The sequence below is a fragment of the Sciurus carolinensis genome, chromosome 17 (genome assembly GCF_902686445.1).
Source record: "Sciurus carolinensis chromosome 17, mSciCar1.2, whole genome shotgun sequence".
NCBI classification, from domain to species: domain Eukaryota; kingdom Metazoa; phylum Chordata; class Mammalia; order Rodentia; family Sciuridae; genus Sciurus; species Sciurus carolinensis.
In genome coordinates, this window is record NC_062229.1 from 5880388 (window position 1) to 5899405 (window position 19018).

General features: G+C 40.7%; 1 protein-coding gene across 1 annotated transcript; it reads right to left on the reverse strand.

The window, feature by feature from the left end:
• Positions 1-733: 733 nt before the first annotated feature.
• On the reverse strand, positions 734-1675 carry LOC124969204 (olfactory receptor 24). The gene has a single exon (XM_047532055.1). The coding sequence runs from the start codon at positions 1673-1675 to the stop codon at positions 734-736; it is 942 nt and encodes a 313-aa protein (XP_047388011.1).
• Between the last annotated feature and the right edge of the window lie 17343 nt (positions 1676-19018).

A 19018-nucleotide genomic window follows, 5' to 3' on the forward strand; every position in this document is an offset into this window, starting at 1 on the left:
TAAGATCCATCTTCACCTGACATTCCCCAAAGGCTTTGGCTATGACTGGATTTTTCACTTCTCAAATGTATTTTTCTCTAATATTTTCTCATACGATTGTCCTCGTCTGAGATGCTCTTTCTCCTTGTTTTTACGTGGACAGTATCATTTTATTTGGATTTTGGATCACCTCTCCCAAGGAAGCTTACTTAATCTTCTCTTCCGACTCTATTGGATCTTATCTTTCCCTCATGGTTCAGATTCCACATATTGTAGTGACACGGGCTATGTCATCTCCCACCCTTAAAGATAAACTCCAAGGATCCTGTCTTGCCTACTTGCTGCTCTGTGGCCAGCACCTAACAGTGAGCACTGAGTAAGTACTCAACAGAGTCATGTGGCCCATAATGACATTCAATCAGTGGTAGACTGCAGGTACAAGGGTGTTCCAATGAGATTAAGCAATGCATGACCGTACTTGTTGAGTATTAACTGGACTATGAACCAGGGAAAACCCAGTCAGGAAGGGTAAGACTCATCTTTCTGGGAAGGTGGTATGAGATATACTCGGCAGGATGCTTACTGGTTCTAGAATTTGGGGAAATCATTACAAAGCCTTCTTAACATTTCTTTTTGAACTTCTGCAATTCAAAATCTGAAGCATCTGCTCTTCCATCCCATGCAATTCCAAATTGGGTCCAAGACCATACACAGTTAGTCTCTCCTCTCTGGAAATTCCCCAGTGTCACTGTGGTCAGGAAGATGCGCTGACCTTTCTGTTGATGAGCTTCCTCAGGGCCCCCTTCAGGTCTCTGTTTCTCAGGCTGTAGATAAAGGGGTTCAGCATGGGGGTGACTGCTGTGTACATTACGGCAGAAGCTTTCTCCTTCACAGCTGTGCGCACAGAGGAGGGACACAGATACACCCCAATGGTGGTCCCATAGAAGAGGGCCACCACAGAGAGGTGGGAACTGCAGGTGGAAAAGGCTTTCTTCCTTCCTCCTGCAGAGGGGACCTTCAGGATGGCCACCATGATGCGAGCATAGGAGGCCAGGATGCAGACAAAGGGCATGGCTATCACCATCCCTGCCACAATGAGTACGAAGACCTTGTTCACCGAGGTGTCTGTGCAAGAAAGCCGGAGAAGAGGAGTGAGGTCACAGAAGTAGTGGGGCAGCTCATGGTTGCCACAGAAAACCAGGCGGGCCATCAGGAGGATGTGGGTGAGGGAGATGAAGCAGGAAGACACCCAGGGGCCACCGGTGAGCAGTCCACAGAGGCGGGGGCTCATGATGGTGGTATAGTGTAAGGGGTGACAAATGGCCACGAACCGGTCATAGGCCATCACAGCTATTAAGACACTGTCCATGATACCAAAGAAATGGAAAAAGTACATTTGAGTCAGGCAGCAAGGATAAGAGATGGACTTGCTCCTGGTTTGGATGTTCACCAACATCTTGGGGACAGTGTTGGTGGCCAGGCAGAAATCAACCAAGGAAAGGTTGGCCAGAAAGAAGTACATAGGTGTGTGGAGGTGGGGGTCTGAGCTGATGGCCAGGATGATCAACAAGTTCCCTACAACGGTGACCACATACATGCAGAGGAACAGGGAAAAGAGGAGAGTCTCATGTTCTGGCTTCTCTGAGAGCCCCAGGAGGATGAATTCAGACGCACTGGTTCGGTTCCGTGGTTCCATGTGTGTGATTCCTCTGGAAGAATTAAAAGGGGAAGTTACACGAAGGACATGATGATAATCTTAGGAGGTTAAGTAGGATCACACCCTGGTTCTCATCTGAGCTAATTACAACACCTTGAACCTTTTACAATGTGCTTACATTAACTCATCTTTCAAGGCTTAGTTCCTCATCTGAATATTAACATTTCACACAAAGATTGAGAGAGTGGATGATGCATGGACCCTTGCAGGCAGAATTACTGAAGGGTGTTCTTCATCATAAACAAATTGAATCAAAGACATGATTCCCAAGGAACTGTGGTCAGCCAAGAAGTTGGTATATAAGTAGAAAAATTATAACCCAAACATTGAGTTGTCAGTGGTCACACTATTGAGAATATGTATGTATAGAAGGTGGATTGAAATACAAGGCAACCAATCAATTCATGAAAAATGTGCAAAACCCTAGCCATCAGGGAAATGTAAATCAAAACTACAAGGAGATACCATCTTATTGCAGTTAGAACAAAATTTTAACAAAAATTTAAAAAGTAAGAAATGGTGGTGAGGATGTGGAGACAAAGAAATCCTTACACACTGCTGGTTGGTATGTAAATTAATACATCCGCTGTGGAGAACAGCATGGAGGTTTCTCAGCAAACTAAAAAGAACTACCATACAATCCAGCTGTCCCTTTCCTGGTTACATAGCCAAAGGAAATGAAATCAGCATACATAAGAGGCACCTGCATACCTGTGGTTATTGCAGCATGATAATATCAAATCTGTCTAGGTGCTCATCAAAAGGTGAATGGAGATAGAAAATATGGTATGTACGTAAGAGCATTATTCAGTCACAAAGAAAGATGAATACCATCATTTGTAGCAAAGTGCATGGCATATGCAATACTTAACATGCAAAGTAAGCCAGATACAGAAAAAAAAATACCACACATTCTCTCACATATGTGGAAACTAAAAAAAAGTTGAACTGAAAGTAGGAAATATATAATATAAAATGTAGAATTAGAATAAAAGTTTAAGTTTAAGGTTCTCACATTGTAGAATAGAAATAGTGAGTTTGAGGAACTTTCTCTGTCAGGCATATATGATTAAAACTTAAGGATAACCACTAAAATAATGGACCTAAGACGGTGCAGGCTCTAAGTTGGCAGTGGGGTATCACAGAAAGGAAGAGGCTTTGATCAAGCCACTTAAGGAAGGAAAGGATGTAGCCCTCCACAGCTGGGGGCTCCACATCCACAGGTTCAACCAAATGCAGGTGCAAAGTACTTCTAGAAGCTGCTTTGGAAACAAGCCAGGCACAGAAGGACAGGTACGGCATGTGTTTTCTCTTCTGTGAAAACTAAAAACATCTCTCTGGGTGTGAAATTATGGTTTCTAGAGGTTGGGAAGGTGGGGGAGGGTGGGTCAAGGGAGGCAGGAGGCCGGATTTGACCAGAGCGCCCTGTCTGCCAGTGTTGAAATGTCCCTCTGAATCCCACCAATACATGCAACTCACAGGTGTTAAAACTCACAGGTGTTAATCCAATTGCAGTCCAGGGACAGGTTAGAGTCTGTTTCCGGTATCTATTGATTCCTGTCTTGGGTATCTCACACTTCTCAAACTTGAATGCTCTCCAAACTCCTGGGTTTTGCTCTCTATGCCTCTTTTTGTCCCCTGATCCTTGGGAGAATCTGATAAAAGATACAAGTTCTTGTATCAAGAAAAAAAAAACACTTTGGTGTAATTTTGTTTATCATTTCAGGGTTAATGATATCCATTCCAAGATAAGAATTGCTTTGAAAATCTTTTGCCCTGCATCTTTTTTCCCAGGCTTCTTCTCCAACCTACAACCCCTGGCTGAAATACCACACCTGCTTGCTACATATACTCAACATCCTCAGGGGGACAGGCTTCAGGAAGAGGGAACAATGGGAAGCAGATGTGACTGGGTCAGATGGTCCAGGACTCGGATCCGGGCTCTGTTACTTACTGCTAAGCTCTTCCAGTGTCTTCGTCCTGTGTTTATAGTTGGGAGAAGCTCCTGGGATTTCCTGGAGGATGGAATGTGGTGGCACAGGAAAGGACTAGCACCCTGCAGGGCCCAGCATCAAGTACAGTCTCACCAACATCAGGCAGTGTCACCTCAAGTTGAAGGAAAGAACTGTGAAAGAAACACACCAGGCCACCGATGGACATGTGGATACAGAAAACATGTCCATATAGACAATGGAATATTGTTCGACCTCAAGAAAGAATGAAATCCTGTCATTAGTGGCAGCATGGGTGAGCTTAGGGGATGTTATGTGAAGAGAAGAGGGCAATTATCAAGAATATAAGCAAAAACAAATGTTGGTGAGGATGTGGGGGGAAAGGTACACTCATACACTGCTGGTGGGAATGCAAAATGGTGCAACCATTATGGAAAGCAATATGGAGGTTCCTAAGAAAATTGGAATGGAACCACCATTTGACCCAGTTATCCCACTCCTGAGTTTATACTCAAACGACTTAAAATCAGCATACTTCAGTGACGGAGCTACATCAATGTTTATAGCAGCTCAACTCACAATAGCTAAACTACGGAACCAACCTAGGTGCCCTTCAACAGATGAATGGATAAAGAAAATGTGGCATATGATATGATGGAATATTACTCAGTTTTAAGAAGAATGAAATTCTGGCATATGCTGGTAAATGGATGGAGTTAGAGAATATCTTGCTACATGAAATAAGCCAAACACAAAAAACCAAAGGGAGAATGTTTTTTCTGAAATTATTGCTAATTCACAATAATGGGGGGGTGGATAGGGAGGGATAGAGTTACTTTATACTAGGTAGAGGGGAAAGAAGGGAGGAAGGAATGATAGTAGAGTGAAACAGACATTATTACCTCAAGTACCTGTATGACTACATGACCGATGTGATCCTGCAATGTACAATCAGAAAAATGAGAGATTACACTCTATTTACGTATGATCTATCAAAATGTATAAATGCATTCTACTGCCACGTACCACTAATTAGAACAAATTAAAAAAAAAATGTAGTAGAGAAGGGAACAGTGGCTGCCAGGCTGGAAAGGGTTGAGGGGAGGAGACAGAAAGAGGCTGGTGATTGAGTACAAAAAGAGAGCTGGATGAGAGGAATGAATTCTGGTTTTTCTACAGCATGGTCAGGTAGAAATAAGTCATTGTTTAAGTTTCAAAATGGCTAGAAAGGATGTGAATGTTCCCAGCACGAAGAGGTGATAAACGTCCGAGGTGATGTGTATGTGAACTAGCCTGATCTGATCATTACGCACTGCACACACATACTGGAATATCACACTGTATCCCATAAATATGCACACTTATTATGTGTCAATGAAAATGATGAAAATAGAGACACCCCTGAGTTTGGATCAGGGAGCCACCACTTATTAGTTGAGTGTTCTTGAGGATTGCCTAGAATCTTACTTTGACAAAGGGGATGATATATAAAGTATAATTTATAGGGCTGTTCTGAGGACTAAACTTGTGGAAAATTCTCTGCATAGATTCCAACATTATATAATATCCTTATAATGAGCATTTTCTTCCCTTTTTATTTTTATTTTATTGGCAAGCTCAATAGGTAAAGAATAAGTCTGTTTTTTTTCCTCTGGAGCGTCTTCTTTCCACGAATGGAATCCCCATCCCTCCAGACACCCACACTGGAAACTTCAGCTTTTCTTCCCTCATTACCTCCTCTGCCAAGGTCGATGAGTTGCTATCTTCTCCACGAGTTGGACATTCTATCTTCATAGTTGTTCCCACCCCCTCCTCTTCTATTTCTGAATTCATAGGTCTTCAGCTAATCCTTTCTCCTTCCTCCTCTAGCTTCATCCTCTTTTTTTTTTTTTTCTTTTTTGTGGTGCTGGGGATTGAACCCTGGGCCTTGTGCTTGTGAGGCAGGCACTCTACCAACTGAGCTATCTCCCCAGCCCTAGCTTCATCCTCTTGAAGGATAGTTTTTAGCACTCATTCTCATTCATTTACTGATTAGCTCATGTACACCACGAGCACTTAGAGATGATGGCTGCAGAATAGGACCTGGGTTTAGTAGGGGGGACAATGACATGAAAATATGCAGACCACTTGAAACCGGGGGATATTTGTCTTTGTTCATGTTTGTGGCCAGTGTCTTGCTGGGGATGTAAAGAAACACAGTTTTTCAAAGCACACATGCATTCTCTTTTTACTGTCTGCCTCCTCCAGTGCCAGACACTGTTCTAAGTTCTTTGCTAACTTGCCACTCATCCGATGACCCAATGAGGTTGGTGCTATTTCACATTAGAAAAGATGGAGGCATGATGAGATTCATCAAACCAAATGAAGTTTCCAAAAGGCAAGTGACAAAATTCATCAAAGAAGCCTGAATCCAGAGCATGCATCCCTCACCGCTCTATTTCATGAATCATGAATGAACGAGTCAATTTGTGGTCTAGTGAGGGAGATGAACTCTAAGGGTCATTTCTTTAATTATGCAGAGATGGTCTTAATAAAGAATCACCCTGAGGATTACAGAATCACTCAGGAACACAGCCAGGCACTGATTTTTGGAAATTCTAGGGTGCACATGATATCCTTGAATTGCTCACTCACTGAACAAGGTCTAAATATTTACCTTAAGGTTCAAAATGTCCAGGATCTTTGGCAAGTCTATGCTTGGCTACCCCCCTCTCTCCTGCAAGTTTCCCTCAGCTGTTGGGGAGCATATGCTGATCCTCCTCAAAGCCCATTCTTTCCTGCCATTTCCACTTTCCATGCTTCTTCACATTCTATGATATTTAATAAAGTCCTAACCTGTGCCAATTACTGCAATGGGCACTTTACATATATGACATGACATCCTAACAAGAAATTGTGAAGTAAGGGTATGATCCCCAATTTACAGATGAGGTGCCTGGGACTTTAAGAGGAGACAGACGTGTATGAGCTCCCACAGATTTTTGAGCGGTGGAGCTTGGTTCCAAATGCATGTCTGCCTGAGTTTGAAGCCCACAGCCTTTTCCCTCAGGGCCTCTCTCCTGGAATTCCTGTCCCAGACCCTTCTCCATCAAATCCTTCTACATGTCAAAGGTAGTTTCTCATTCTGTGTCCTGACACCACATTAGAAGTTTATGCCGTGCTGTGACATTAAAAACATCCTTCCTCAGAGTCTCATAATTTGACTAAAGAGTCAGATGCTTTAATATACAAAGAGGAGCTAGTCGATACCCTTTTATTCAACCACTAACTGAAGCAATGAGCTGATCCGACACCCTCCTTCCCTGACACCTGAGTCTTTGCCCACTCATGCTGTCCCTCCTTATTCTTTCAATGCTCTTAGGAAGAGTCCAGGGAGCTGGAAGACACACGTGTTCCCTTAGTCTTCTCGGTGAGTCTCCACTCAAGGAAGCACCACTCCAATCCCATCTGGTGCCCTAGACTCTCAGCATCTCAGCCCGGAGAGATCCGGAATCTCCAAACTTTCAAAGACTCAATATTGGGAATAAGTCAACTTCTGCCTCCAGAACTGTGGCTGACAGAACCCTTCTGTTTCCTGAGACATTCAGTGGACTTGGAAAAGATGGTCCAATTACTAAAAAAGACAATGTTACAAATCATATTTTTTGAAAAAGTCTTGTTAGCATTGCAGGTGGAAGAGTCCAAACTGCATGAATTCTGGGCTGGGATAGAATTTTTTGGTCTCTCTGAAATCAAGAGCCTGTCCCTAGAAAATTCTGCCAACACCCCTCCAGTCTCCCTTTCTACTTACTGGGCTATCTTTCCCCTTCTGGATGCCGTCACCCAGGCATTCATTAAACTGGTTGGGTTTCTTCCCTTGTGCGAGATGGCAAAGAGGCTGACTCTGCTTCCAGGAAAATCCTTCTTGGGCCAGAAGGATGCCTCATAGGTGCACAAATTGGTATCCTCCTGGCCCAAAGAAGAGAAGTGAGGGAGGGGGATGAATTGTAGGAACTGAGGGAATATTTACAATTTCTGAGCCAATAAGAAGTCAATTCCCGAGACTCCTTGTTAGACAAATTGTGCAATTTCACCTCGATTCCCTGAATAGTTGTTTCCTGCGGGGCTGAGCCTAGCAGTGAAAAGCCTGCATGGACCATTTTAGGTCTTCAGGAGGCAACTTAGGGGGACAAGTAGCAGTTTGCCAACTTTCTCTGAACCCTCTCCTCTGGGAACGAACTCCCCTCCATTCCTACACTCCCTTTCTAAGGCTCAGTCCTCTCATACTGAGAAACTCCATTCTTATTTGCAAACTCTGCTCACCATCACTTGAAGAACCAGGAAGCAACCCAAGCATCTCCCTTTGGTGGCCCAGTGACCTGTCACCTAGTGATGAGGCTGCCTCCAGCCTCACTTAGCCTCTACAGTGACCTGTCTGAAGAGGCGTAAGGACTTCTTGCTTTTCTGCTGAAGCAGGAACCAGGTTCTACCTGATGGGATCCCACAGAGGGGCCTGACCACCTGAGTGCTTGTCAGATGCTCCCTGAACATTGCTACCACGTGGCATTCTGGGAGTCTCTGCTTTTGCATTTTTAGGAGCTCAGAATTTACAAAGTCACCCCCAAATGATAGGTAGGGTTCTGTGTTCACTCAACGAACATCCATAAAAGTAGTCAACACGTTAATCACCAGTTTTTGAAAGGCTTTAGTTATGTAAATACTCCAATATAGACAGAAATAAAGCACAGTACTCAGTTGAGCCATATGAAATGGCCCATATTCTGCCATTTTTGACCAAAAAATTAACAGTTCTTCACATACTCCTCTTAATGTAATGAGACCCCATGCATTCCTCACGCAGTTTTAACACACAACTCTTATGAGTTTCACTGGAGTCATCTTACACTTTGCATTTGTCCTACACATTTGTTTGCAGGACGCTTTTCCAGAACTCCTGTTCATAACATTCCAATGCATCTCCTTCCAGATCCCTGCACTACCACCCAGCCTGTAAGTCCACATTTATTCTCACTGAGGACGCTTCATTTACCACACTCCCCGGACCATCAGACGCATCATCCCCCCAGCTCTTCCTCCTGGGAACTCTTTCACCACAGTCCTTCAAGATCCCCCTGAGCTGAGCAGCAATGTATGGGTCAGCAGAACCATTCTGAAGTTAAGCACTGTTCTTTTCCTCCTCCATCAGCTGATCAGTATGGGATCCTGCAAAGCCACAGCTGCAGGAGTGAATAAGAGGCACCAGCACAACAGTCAGCACTCAGTTTTTTATTATAGTTCATTACAGTGATACAAAACCATGGGGTTCACTTTGACATCATCATACAAGTGTGAAATATCACTTGCTCCACTTCAGTCCCCAGTGCTTCTCCTTTCCCTCCTCTCCTCTCCCTGTCGCCCTTCCTCTACTCTAATGGTCTCTTACTTAGTTATAGGTTTTTAAAATTAGTGCACTATGGATATGCATAAAGGTGCAATTCACTGTGGTATATTCGTACATGTACATAGTTTAGTTTGATCATTTTCATTCCACTGTTCCTCCCTTTCTTGTCCCTCCTCTCTCCCCATCAATCCCTTTTCCCTACTCCACTGATCTCTCTTCTGTTTTCATGGGATCCTCTGCCCCACACTGCCTCCCTGCCCTCTTATTTTCCTCTTTAGCTTCCATCTGTGAGAGAAAACATTTGACCCTTGACGTTCTGCATCTGGCTTATTTCACTCAGCATGATGGTCTCCATTTCTACCCACTTACCAGCAAATGCCATGATTTCATTCTTCTTCGCTCTGTGGCTGGTCACTCACTTTTAATGATTATTGATCAAGACTTTGTTTCATTTCTGCACCACCTCCATTGACCTCCTTCCCAAAATAAAAATTCTGTTTGAAAGCCTAACCACAATGCCATTCTTTTACTTTAAAACACTAATAATGACATAATACCACCAAATATCCAGTTATTCAAATTACCCACATTGCCACATATTTTTTTCAGTTTTTCACCTCAGAGTACAAATCATGTTCATGGATTACAATTGGTTGGTTGATCATGATCTGTTTTTTAAAAATTTTTTTGGTACTGGGATTGAACATGGAGGTGATTTACCTCTAAACTATGTCCCCTTTCATTTTTTATTTTGAGACAGGGTCTAGCTAAATTGCTGAATTTGGTCTTGAACTTGTGAACCTCCTGCTTCTCGAGTTGCTGGGATTAGAGAGTCACTGTACCTGGCTCTGTTCATAATCCTAAATCCTTTTAAATTTCTGGATTTTTCTTCTCTCTTTTGTTCCTTTAAGGTTTATCCTTGAAATTTATTTGTTGAAGAAATAGGGCTTGGGATGTAGCTCAGGGGTAGAGTCCTTGCCTAGCACGTGGGAAGCCCTGAGTTCAATCTCTAGTGCTAGCTAGAAAAGGACAAAAATGTTGATGTCATCCAACAATACGTATAATTAGAAAAATGAGAGAATACACTCCATTTATGTATGATCTATCAAAATGTATAAATGCATCCTACTGTCATGTACAACAAATTAGAACAAATAAAAAAATAAAAAAAACCTCAAGCTGCACTTATTAAAAATGAATTAACAAAAAAAGAAGTGGCCTCGATTTTGCTGGTTGCTGTTTGAAGGGGTCTCTGGTACTTTGTAGTGGTAAACTGGCTTTCAGAGCTACAGGCTTGATTAGCTTTGGAACTGAGTTTTGAAGAGGAAGGACCCACCACAGGTTGTGCTGTGACCTTCCCTCAGTGACAGGCTTTCTTCTGTTGCCTCTTTTCTTATGACGTGAGCAGCCATTGGGGATCATTGCTTAGATTCATGATTTCATGATGGATCAAAAAATGAGGACCAGGCATGGTGGCACATGCCTGTAATCCAGTGGCTCCCGAGGTAGAGGCAGGAGGATTATGAGCTCAAAGCCAGCCTCAGCAACAGCGAGGTGCTAAGCAACTCAGTGAGACCCTGTCTCTAAATAAAATACAGAATAGGGCTGGGATGTGGCTCAGTGGTTGAGTGTCCCTGGGTTCAACTCCCCGTACCTCCCCGCCACAATGAGGATCTTAAGTCGGAACCTTTATTAGTTAGAATATTTTTATCAGAAGAAAGTTTCCTTTATTAACTCATTACTCTGAAATCTAATTTTATTGCAGAGCTGGGGATTGAACCCGGGGCCTTCTGCATGCTGGGCAGGTGGGCTACCATGGAGCCACGCCCCCAGCCCACTCTGCTTGCTCTGAAGGACTGTTATATGGGAAAACCAGCAGGTGTGCTCTTCTCTTTAGATTCTTTCCCTTTGTGTACTGGCTTTCAAAACAATGATTTGGTTCTCCAGCATCTCCCAAGGGTAACCAATGAGTGAGCTTCCTTTTCTCTTTTTTTAAGCCATTATTATAACTATGGATCTTAATCTTGGTTATTCATCCTTTGGTGTTATATTGTCTTGTAGTTTCAGTAAGAATCTTTCAAGCTGGCAACCAGAATTCTCCGAAGAGTTCCAGATCTTGAAAAAATTATATTTCAGAACCACAATTTGGGTTCCAGTTACATTCCTTGCTTCTCAATTGACTGTTATTTCTAGACTTTTCAATAGAGAAAGTCAGGAAATACATAAAGATAAAATGTATCAAGTATTCAGGAGAACATTTTAATTCAAACTAGGGATTATAGGGTTTTATTTTATGAGACAAGATTTTTCCATGTTGTCCAGGCCAGTTTCAAATGCCTGGGCTCAAGGGATCCTGTTGCTTCATCCTCCTGATTAGCTGGGCAACTGTGCCCATCAGAGCTGAGTCATAGATTTGTATTTTTTGCAGTGCTGGGAATTGAACCCAGGGTCTGAAGTCTGCTAGCCAAGCACCTGTGGCTGACCTGCATACCCTGTCCCTGTGATTTTTGGTTTTTAATTTAAAAACTGCTTTTTTTTCCATCTGGAAATTCTTCTGATGTTCTGAAATTCCCAGTTCCCAAGACAAAGACGACACTTTAATAGTATTATTTTGTAATTTCCCCTATGTTGGCTTCAGAAAAACAATATCAGCATTCCCGCCAAAAATATTGCTATTAAAAATAAATTTATTTGGAAGGATTAAGAAAAATTAAGAATGTATTCCAATAAGAATGTACAGTCAAGTTACAATATTTTAAAGTACCTAAAGAATTTTTCTTTGTATTGTAAAGCTTCCAACACAACATGCATGTTACTTGTTATTTTTTGATTTTATGTTTAAGTGAATTGAATCTAATAAATGCATAAAAACCTAGCAGGGTTCCCAAATCACATTCACGAAAAGAAGAATTCAGAGATGTCTGTATTTATCCTCCTCCATGCTACGAGGTTCCCTCCTTTCTTCATAAGTAACAATTTTTATTTTTTTGGTTTCTTCCATGATTGTAGTTTCAATAAAAGCAAATTTGTCATACTGTTTAGATCCTTGGTCCATTTTAAACTTAAGTGATTTCCTTATTGTTGAGTTTTAAAAGCTCTTTATATATTTTGGATAGTAGTACTTTCATCAGATATATATATGTATATATATATATTTTTATTTTTTATTTTTTTTATTGTAAACAAATGGGATACATGTTGTTTCTCTGTTTGTACATGGAGTCAAGGCATACCATTTGTGTAATCATAAATTTACATAGGGTAATGTTGTTTGATTCATTCTGCTATTTTTTCCCTTCCCCCCACCCCTCCCATCCCTCTTTTCCCTCTACACAGTCCTTCCTTCCTCCATTCTTGCCACCCTCCTTAACCCTAACCCTAAACCTAACGCTAACCCTAACGCTAACCCCTCCCACCCCCCATTATATGTCCTCATCCACTTATCTCCGAGATCATTCGTCCTTTAGTTTTTTGAGATTGGCTTATCTCACTTAGCATGATATTCTCCAATTTCATCCATTTGACTGCAAATGCCATAATTTTATCATTCTTTATGGAGGAGTAATATTCCATTGTATATATATGCCACAGTTTCTTTATCCATTCATCAACTGAAGGACATCTAGGTTGGTTCCACAATCTGGCTATGGTGAATTGAGCAGCAATGAATATTGATATGGCTGTATCTCTGTAGTATGCTGATTTTAAGTCCTTTGGGTATAGGCCAAGGAGTGGGATAGCTGGGTCAAATGGTGGTTCCATTCCAAGCTTTCTGAGGAATCTCCATACTGCTTTCCAGAGTGACTGCACTAATTTGCAACCCCACCAGCAATGTAAGAGTGTACCTTTTTCCCCACATCCTCTCCAACACCTGTGTTGCTTGTGTTCTTGATAATCGCCATTCTAATTGGGGTGAGATGGAATCTTAGGGTAGTTTTGATTTGCATTTCTCTTATTACTAGAGAAGTTGAACATTTTTTCATATATATGTTGATTGCTTGTACATCTTCTTCTGTGAAGTGTCTGTTCATTTCCTTAGCCCATTTGTTGATTGGATTATTTGTATTCTTGGTGTAGAGTTTTTTGAGTTCTTTATATATTCTGGAAATTAGCGCTCTATCTGAAGTATGAATGGCAAAGATATTCTCCCACTCTGTAGGCTCTCTCTTCACATTACTGACAGTTTCCTTTGCTGAGAGAAAGTTTTTTAGTTTGAATCTATCCCAGTTGTTGATTCTTGCTTTTATTTCTTGTGCTATGGGAGTCCTGTTAAGGAAGTCTGATCCTAAGCCAACAAGTTGAAGATTTGGACCTACTTTTTCTTCTATAATCTGCAGGGTCTCTGGTCTGATTCCGAGGTCCTTGATCCATTTTGAGTTGAGTTTTGTGCAGGGTGAGAGATAGGGGTTAATTTCATTCTGTTGCATATGGATTTCCAGTTTTCCCAGCACCATTTGTTGAAGAGGCTATCTTTTCTCCATTGCATATTTTTGGCTCCTTTGTCTAGTATGAGAAAATTGTATTTATTTGGGTTTGTGTCCATGTCCTGTATTCTGTGCCATTGATCTACCTGTCTATTTTGGTACCAATACCATGCTGTTTTTGTTACTATTGCTTTGTAGTAGAGTTGAAGATCTGGTATGGCAATACCCCCTGCTTCACTCTTTCTACTGAGGATTGCTTTAGCTATTCTGGTTTTTTTTTAATTCTTCCAGATGAATTTCGTAATTGCTTGCTCTATTTCTGTAAGGTACATCATTGGGATTTTAATTGGAATTGCATTGAATCTGTATAGCACTTTAGGTAGTATGGCCATTTTGACAATATTAATTCTTCCTATCCAAGAACATGGGAGATCTTTCCATCTTCTAAGGTTTTCTTTAATTTCTTTCTTTAGTGTTCTGTAGTTCTCATTGTAGAGGTCTTTCACCTCTTTGGTTAGATTGATTCCCAAGTATTTTATTTTTTTCGAAGCTATTGTGAATGGGGTAGTTTTCCTAACTTCTCTTTCTGAAGATTCAACACTTATGTATAAAAATGCATTGGATTTATGATCATTGATCTTGTAATCTGCTACTTTATTGAATTCACTTATGAGTTCTAAAAGTTTTCTGGTGGAATTTCCAGGTTCCTCTAAATATGTAATCATGTCATCAGTGAACAGGGATAGTTTGAGTTCTTCTTTTCCAATTTGTATCCCTTTATTTTCCTTGGTTTGCCTAATTGCTCTGGCTAGAGTTTCAAGGACGATGTTGAATAGAAGTGGTGAAAGAGGGCATCCCTGCCTTGTTCCAGTTTTTAGGGGGAATACTTTAGGTTTTTCACCATTTAGAATATTGGCCATGGGCTTAGGGTAGATGGCCTTTACAATGTTAAGGAATGTTCCCACTACCCCAATATTTTCTAGTGTTTTGAGCATGAAGGGATGCTGTATTTTATCAAATGCTTTTTCTGCATCTATTGAAATAATCATGTGATTCTTGATTTTAAGTTGTTGATATGGTGAATGACATTTATTGATTTCCGGATATTGAACCAACCTTGCATCCCTGAGATAAAACCCACTTCATCGTGGTGCACTATCTTTTTAATATATTTTTGTATGCGATTTGCTAAAATTTTGTTGAGAATTTTTGCGTGGATGTTCATTAAGGATATCGGTCTGAAATTTTCTTTCCTCGATGTGTCTCTGTCTGGTTTAGGTATCAGGGTGATATTGGCTTCATAGAATGAGTTTGGAAGGGTTCCCTCCTCTTCTATTTTATGGAATACTTTGAGGAGTATTGGAATGAGCTCTTCTTTAAAGGTTTTGTAGAACTCAGCTGAGAACCCATCTGGTCCCGGACTTTTCTTTGTTGGTAGGCTTTTGATGACCTCTCCTATTTCATTGCTTGAAATTGATTTATTTAAGTTGTGTATGTCCTCCTCATTCAGTTTAGGTAATTCATATGTCTCTAGAAACTTGTTGATGTCTTCGAGGTTTTCTGTTTTGTTGGAGTATAGATTTTCAAAATAGCTTCTAATTATGTTTTGTATTTCACTTGTGTCTATTGTGATATTTCCTTGTTCATTCCGAATTTTAGTAATTTGAGTTTTCTCCCTCTTTCTCTTTGTTAGTGTGGCTAAGGGTTTATCAATTTTGTTAATTTTTTCAAAGAACCAACTACTTATTTGTTAATTGTTCTGATTTTTCTTTTGTTTCAATTTCATTGATTTCGGCTCCGATTTTAACTATTTCCTGTCTTCTACTACTTTTGGTGTTGTCTGCTCTTCTTTTTCTAGGGTTTTGAGCTGTAGTGTTAAGTCGTTTAATTGTTGATTTCTACTTCTTTTGTTGAATGCGCCCCATGAAATAAATCTTCCTCTGAGTACTGCTTTCATAGTGTCCCAGGGATTTTGATATGATGTGTCTTTGTTCTCGTTTACTTCTAAGAATTTTTTTATTTCCCTCCTGATGTCTTCTGTTATCCATTCATCATATAACAGCGTATTATTTAGTCTCCAGGTATTGGAGAAATTTCTGTTTTTTATTCTGTCATTTATTTTTAATTTCAATCAATTATGATCTGATAGAATACAAGGTAGTATCTCTATCTTCTTGTATTTGCTAACAGTAACTTTGTGGCATAAAATATGGTCTATTTTAGAGAAGGATCCATGTGCTGCTGAGAAGAAAGTGTATTCATTCTTTGTTGGATGGTATATTCTATATATGTCCATTAAGTCTAAATTGTTGATTGTGTTATTGAGATCTATAGTTTCTTTATTCAATTTTTGTTTGGACGATCTATCCAGTGGTGAGACAGGTGTGTTAAAATCACCTAATATTATTGTTTTGTGGTCTATTTGATTTCTGGAATTGAGAAGGATTTGTATGACGTACGTGGATGAGCCAATGTTCGGGGCATAAAGATTTATGATTGTTATGTCTTGCTGATTTATGCTTCCCTTAAGCAGCATGTAATGTCCTTCTTTATCCCTTCTGACTAGTTTTGGTTTGAAGTCAACATTATCTGAAATGAGGATGGACACTGCAGCTTTTTTGCTGTGTCCATGTGCATGGTATGTTTTTTCCCATCCTTTCACCTTTAGTCTATGGATATCTCTTTCTATGAGATGAGTCTCTTGCAGGCAGCATATTGTTGGATTTTTCTTTTTAATCCAATCTGCCAGTCTGTGTCTTTTGATTTATGAGTTCAGGCCATTAACATTCAGGGTTATCATTGTGATATGATTTGTATTTGCAGTCATTTGACTCATTTTTGTTTTTTGACATGATTTGGTTTCTCCTTTATTTGGCTATTCCTTTAGGATAATTCCTCCCGTTGCTGATTTGCATTGTTGTTTTTCATCTCTTCCTCATGGAATATTTTGCTGAGAATGTTCTGTAATGCCAGCTTTCTTTTTGTAAATTCCTTTAGCTTTTGTTTATCATGGAAGGATCTTATTTCATCGTCAAATCTGAAAGTAAGTTTTGCTGGGTATAAGATTCTTGGTTGGCATCCATTTTCTTTCAGGGCTTGGTAAATGTTGTTCCAGGCCCTTCTAGCTTTTAGGGTCTGGATTGAAAAATCTGCTGATATTCTTATTGGTTTCCCCCTGAATGTAATTTGATTCTTTTCTCTCATGGCCTTTAAAATTCTGTCTTTATTTTGTATGTTAGGTATTTTCATAATAATGTGCCTTGGTGTGGGTCTGTTGTAATTTTGTATATTTGGAGTTCTATAAGCCTCTTTTACTTGGTTTTCCATCTCATTCTTTATATTTGGGAAATTTTCTGATATTATTTCATTGAATAGATTGTTCATTCCTTTGGTTTGTTTCTCTAAGCCTTCCTCAATTCCAATAATTCTTAAAATTGGCCTTTTCATGATATCCCATAATTCTTGTAGATTCTGTTCATGATTTCTTACCACCTTCTCTGTTTGGTCAACTTTGTTTTCAAGGTTAAATATTTTGTCTTCAATGTCTGAGGTTCTGTCTTCCAGGTGTTCTATCCTATTGGTTATGCTTTCTAAGGAGTTTTTAACTTGGTTTATTGTTTCCTTCATTTCAAGGATTTCTGTTTTTTTCTTTTTCAGTATTTCTAACTCTTTATTGAAATGATCTCTTGCTTCCCGTATTTGGTCTTTTAACTGTTGATTGGTGCAATCATTTAATGCCTGCATTTGCTCTTTCATCTCCTCCTTCAATGTCTGCATTTGCTCTTCATCTCCTCTTTTGCTTCCCTGATTGTTTTAATTATGTACATTCTGAACTCCCTTTCTGACATTTCTTCTGCTGTGCTGTCATTGGGTTTTATTGATATAGTATCTAGGTTTGTTTGGGACATTTTCTTCCCTTGTCTTCTCATATTGGTCAGATATCAGTGGGACTCTGAGATATTGCAGATTTCCTCTATTGGCTCATAGTGTCCCTGTAGATTTCCAGTATATCACCTCCTAGCCTTCAGTAGCCTGAAGTCTTGGAGGAACTTGATAATGCAGTGCTTCCAAAGAAAGCTGCCCCTAGCCTGCTACTGGTTCTAGGGCTTGGAGCTGGCTCTGTTCAGAAAGGCTCTCACTGGGCGGTCTGCTCCAAGAAGCTGGCCGTGAAAGGAGCCTGCCAGTGGAGGGAGCAGGGCTGCTTGGGGAAGTCCCTGGCTGCCCTGTCCTGGTCCCTGAAGCTGCCTGCAGGCCGGAGTTCACCGCTCGCTCCAGGACTTGGAGCTGGTTCTGTGCAGAAAAGCTCTCACTGGAGGACCTACTCCGAGAAGCTGGCTGTGTGGGAGTAGCCCACTGCTAGAGGGAGCAGGGCTACCTGGGGAAGACTCTTGCTGCCCTGCCCTGCTCTGAGAAGCCACCCCTATCTGGGCCTGCCACCCGGGCCGAGCTTCACCCAGTGGGGGAAACTCACCCCGTGGCTCTATTTTAGTCTGAGTCTCTCAATGCCTCCCTTTCTTGAATCCTGGGTTCTGGAGCGACAGGAAATGCAGTCACCCTCTAGTCCGCCATTTTGGATTGCCCCCAGATATATTTTTTGAAGATACTTTCTCTCATTCTGTGGCTGGTCTTCTCATTCTTTTTATTACATTTGTGTGTGTGTGTGTGTGTGTGTGTGTGTGCGCGCGTGTGTGTGTGTGTGTGTGTGGTGCTGGGGACTAGAACCCAGGGGTACTCTAACACTGAGCTTCATCCCTCATCCTTTTTGTTTTTTATTTTGAGATAGGGTCCCAACTAACTTGGCCAAGCTGTCCTTGAACTTCGTGATCCTCCTGCCTCAGCCTCCTGAATTGCTGAGATTACAGACATGCGTGGTACGTAGCTTGGCAGCAATTTTTGTAGGGCAGAAACTTTTATTTATTTCTTTAAAATTTTTTTATTTGTTCTAATTTGTTGTACATGACAGTATAATAATCTCTAGTATATATAAAGATCACAAAAAACTTAAAACCAAAAAAAAATAAAAAACAACCAAATAACCCCATCAATAAATGGGCTAAGAAACTGAACAGACACTTCACAGAAGAAGGTATATAATCGAACAGAAACTTTTGTTTCAGGATTTAAAAAATTATTATAAATATGAACACATATTAGTTATACAAAATAATGAGATTCAGTGTGATATTGCTATATAACATGTGCTGATGGAATCCATCCATCCTTCTCTACCTCTCTTCCCTTCCCTATCTCACCCTCCCCTCAACTCCCTAACCGGGCTCTAATAATCCCTGCCTTTCTGTGTCTGGCTTATTTCACTTAATATGATGTCCTCTAGTTCCATCCATTTTGCTGCAAATGACAAGATCTCATACTTCTTTTGTAGCTGAATGATATTCTGTTGTGTATATATGCTGTATTTTCTTTATCCATTCATGTGTTGATGAGCACCTGGGCTGACTTCATAGCTTGACTGTTGTGAATAGCTTTGCACTAATGTGAGTATGAAGGTATCTCTTTCATGTACTGACTTCCTTTCCTTCCACTTCATATCCAGGCCTGGGACCTC

What these genes read in the sequence shown, in the direction of transcription:
- LOC124969204 (XM_047532055.1), bottom strand. Translation starts at nt 1,675, where the DNA reads ATGGAACCACGGAACCGAACCAGTGCGTCTGAATTCATCCTCCTGGGG.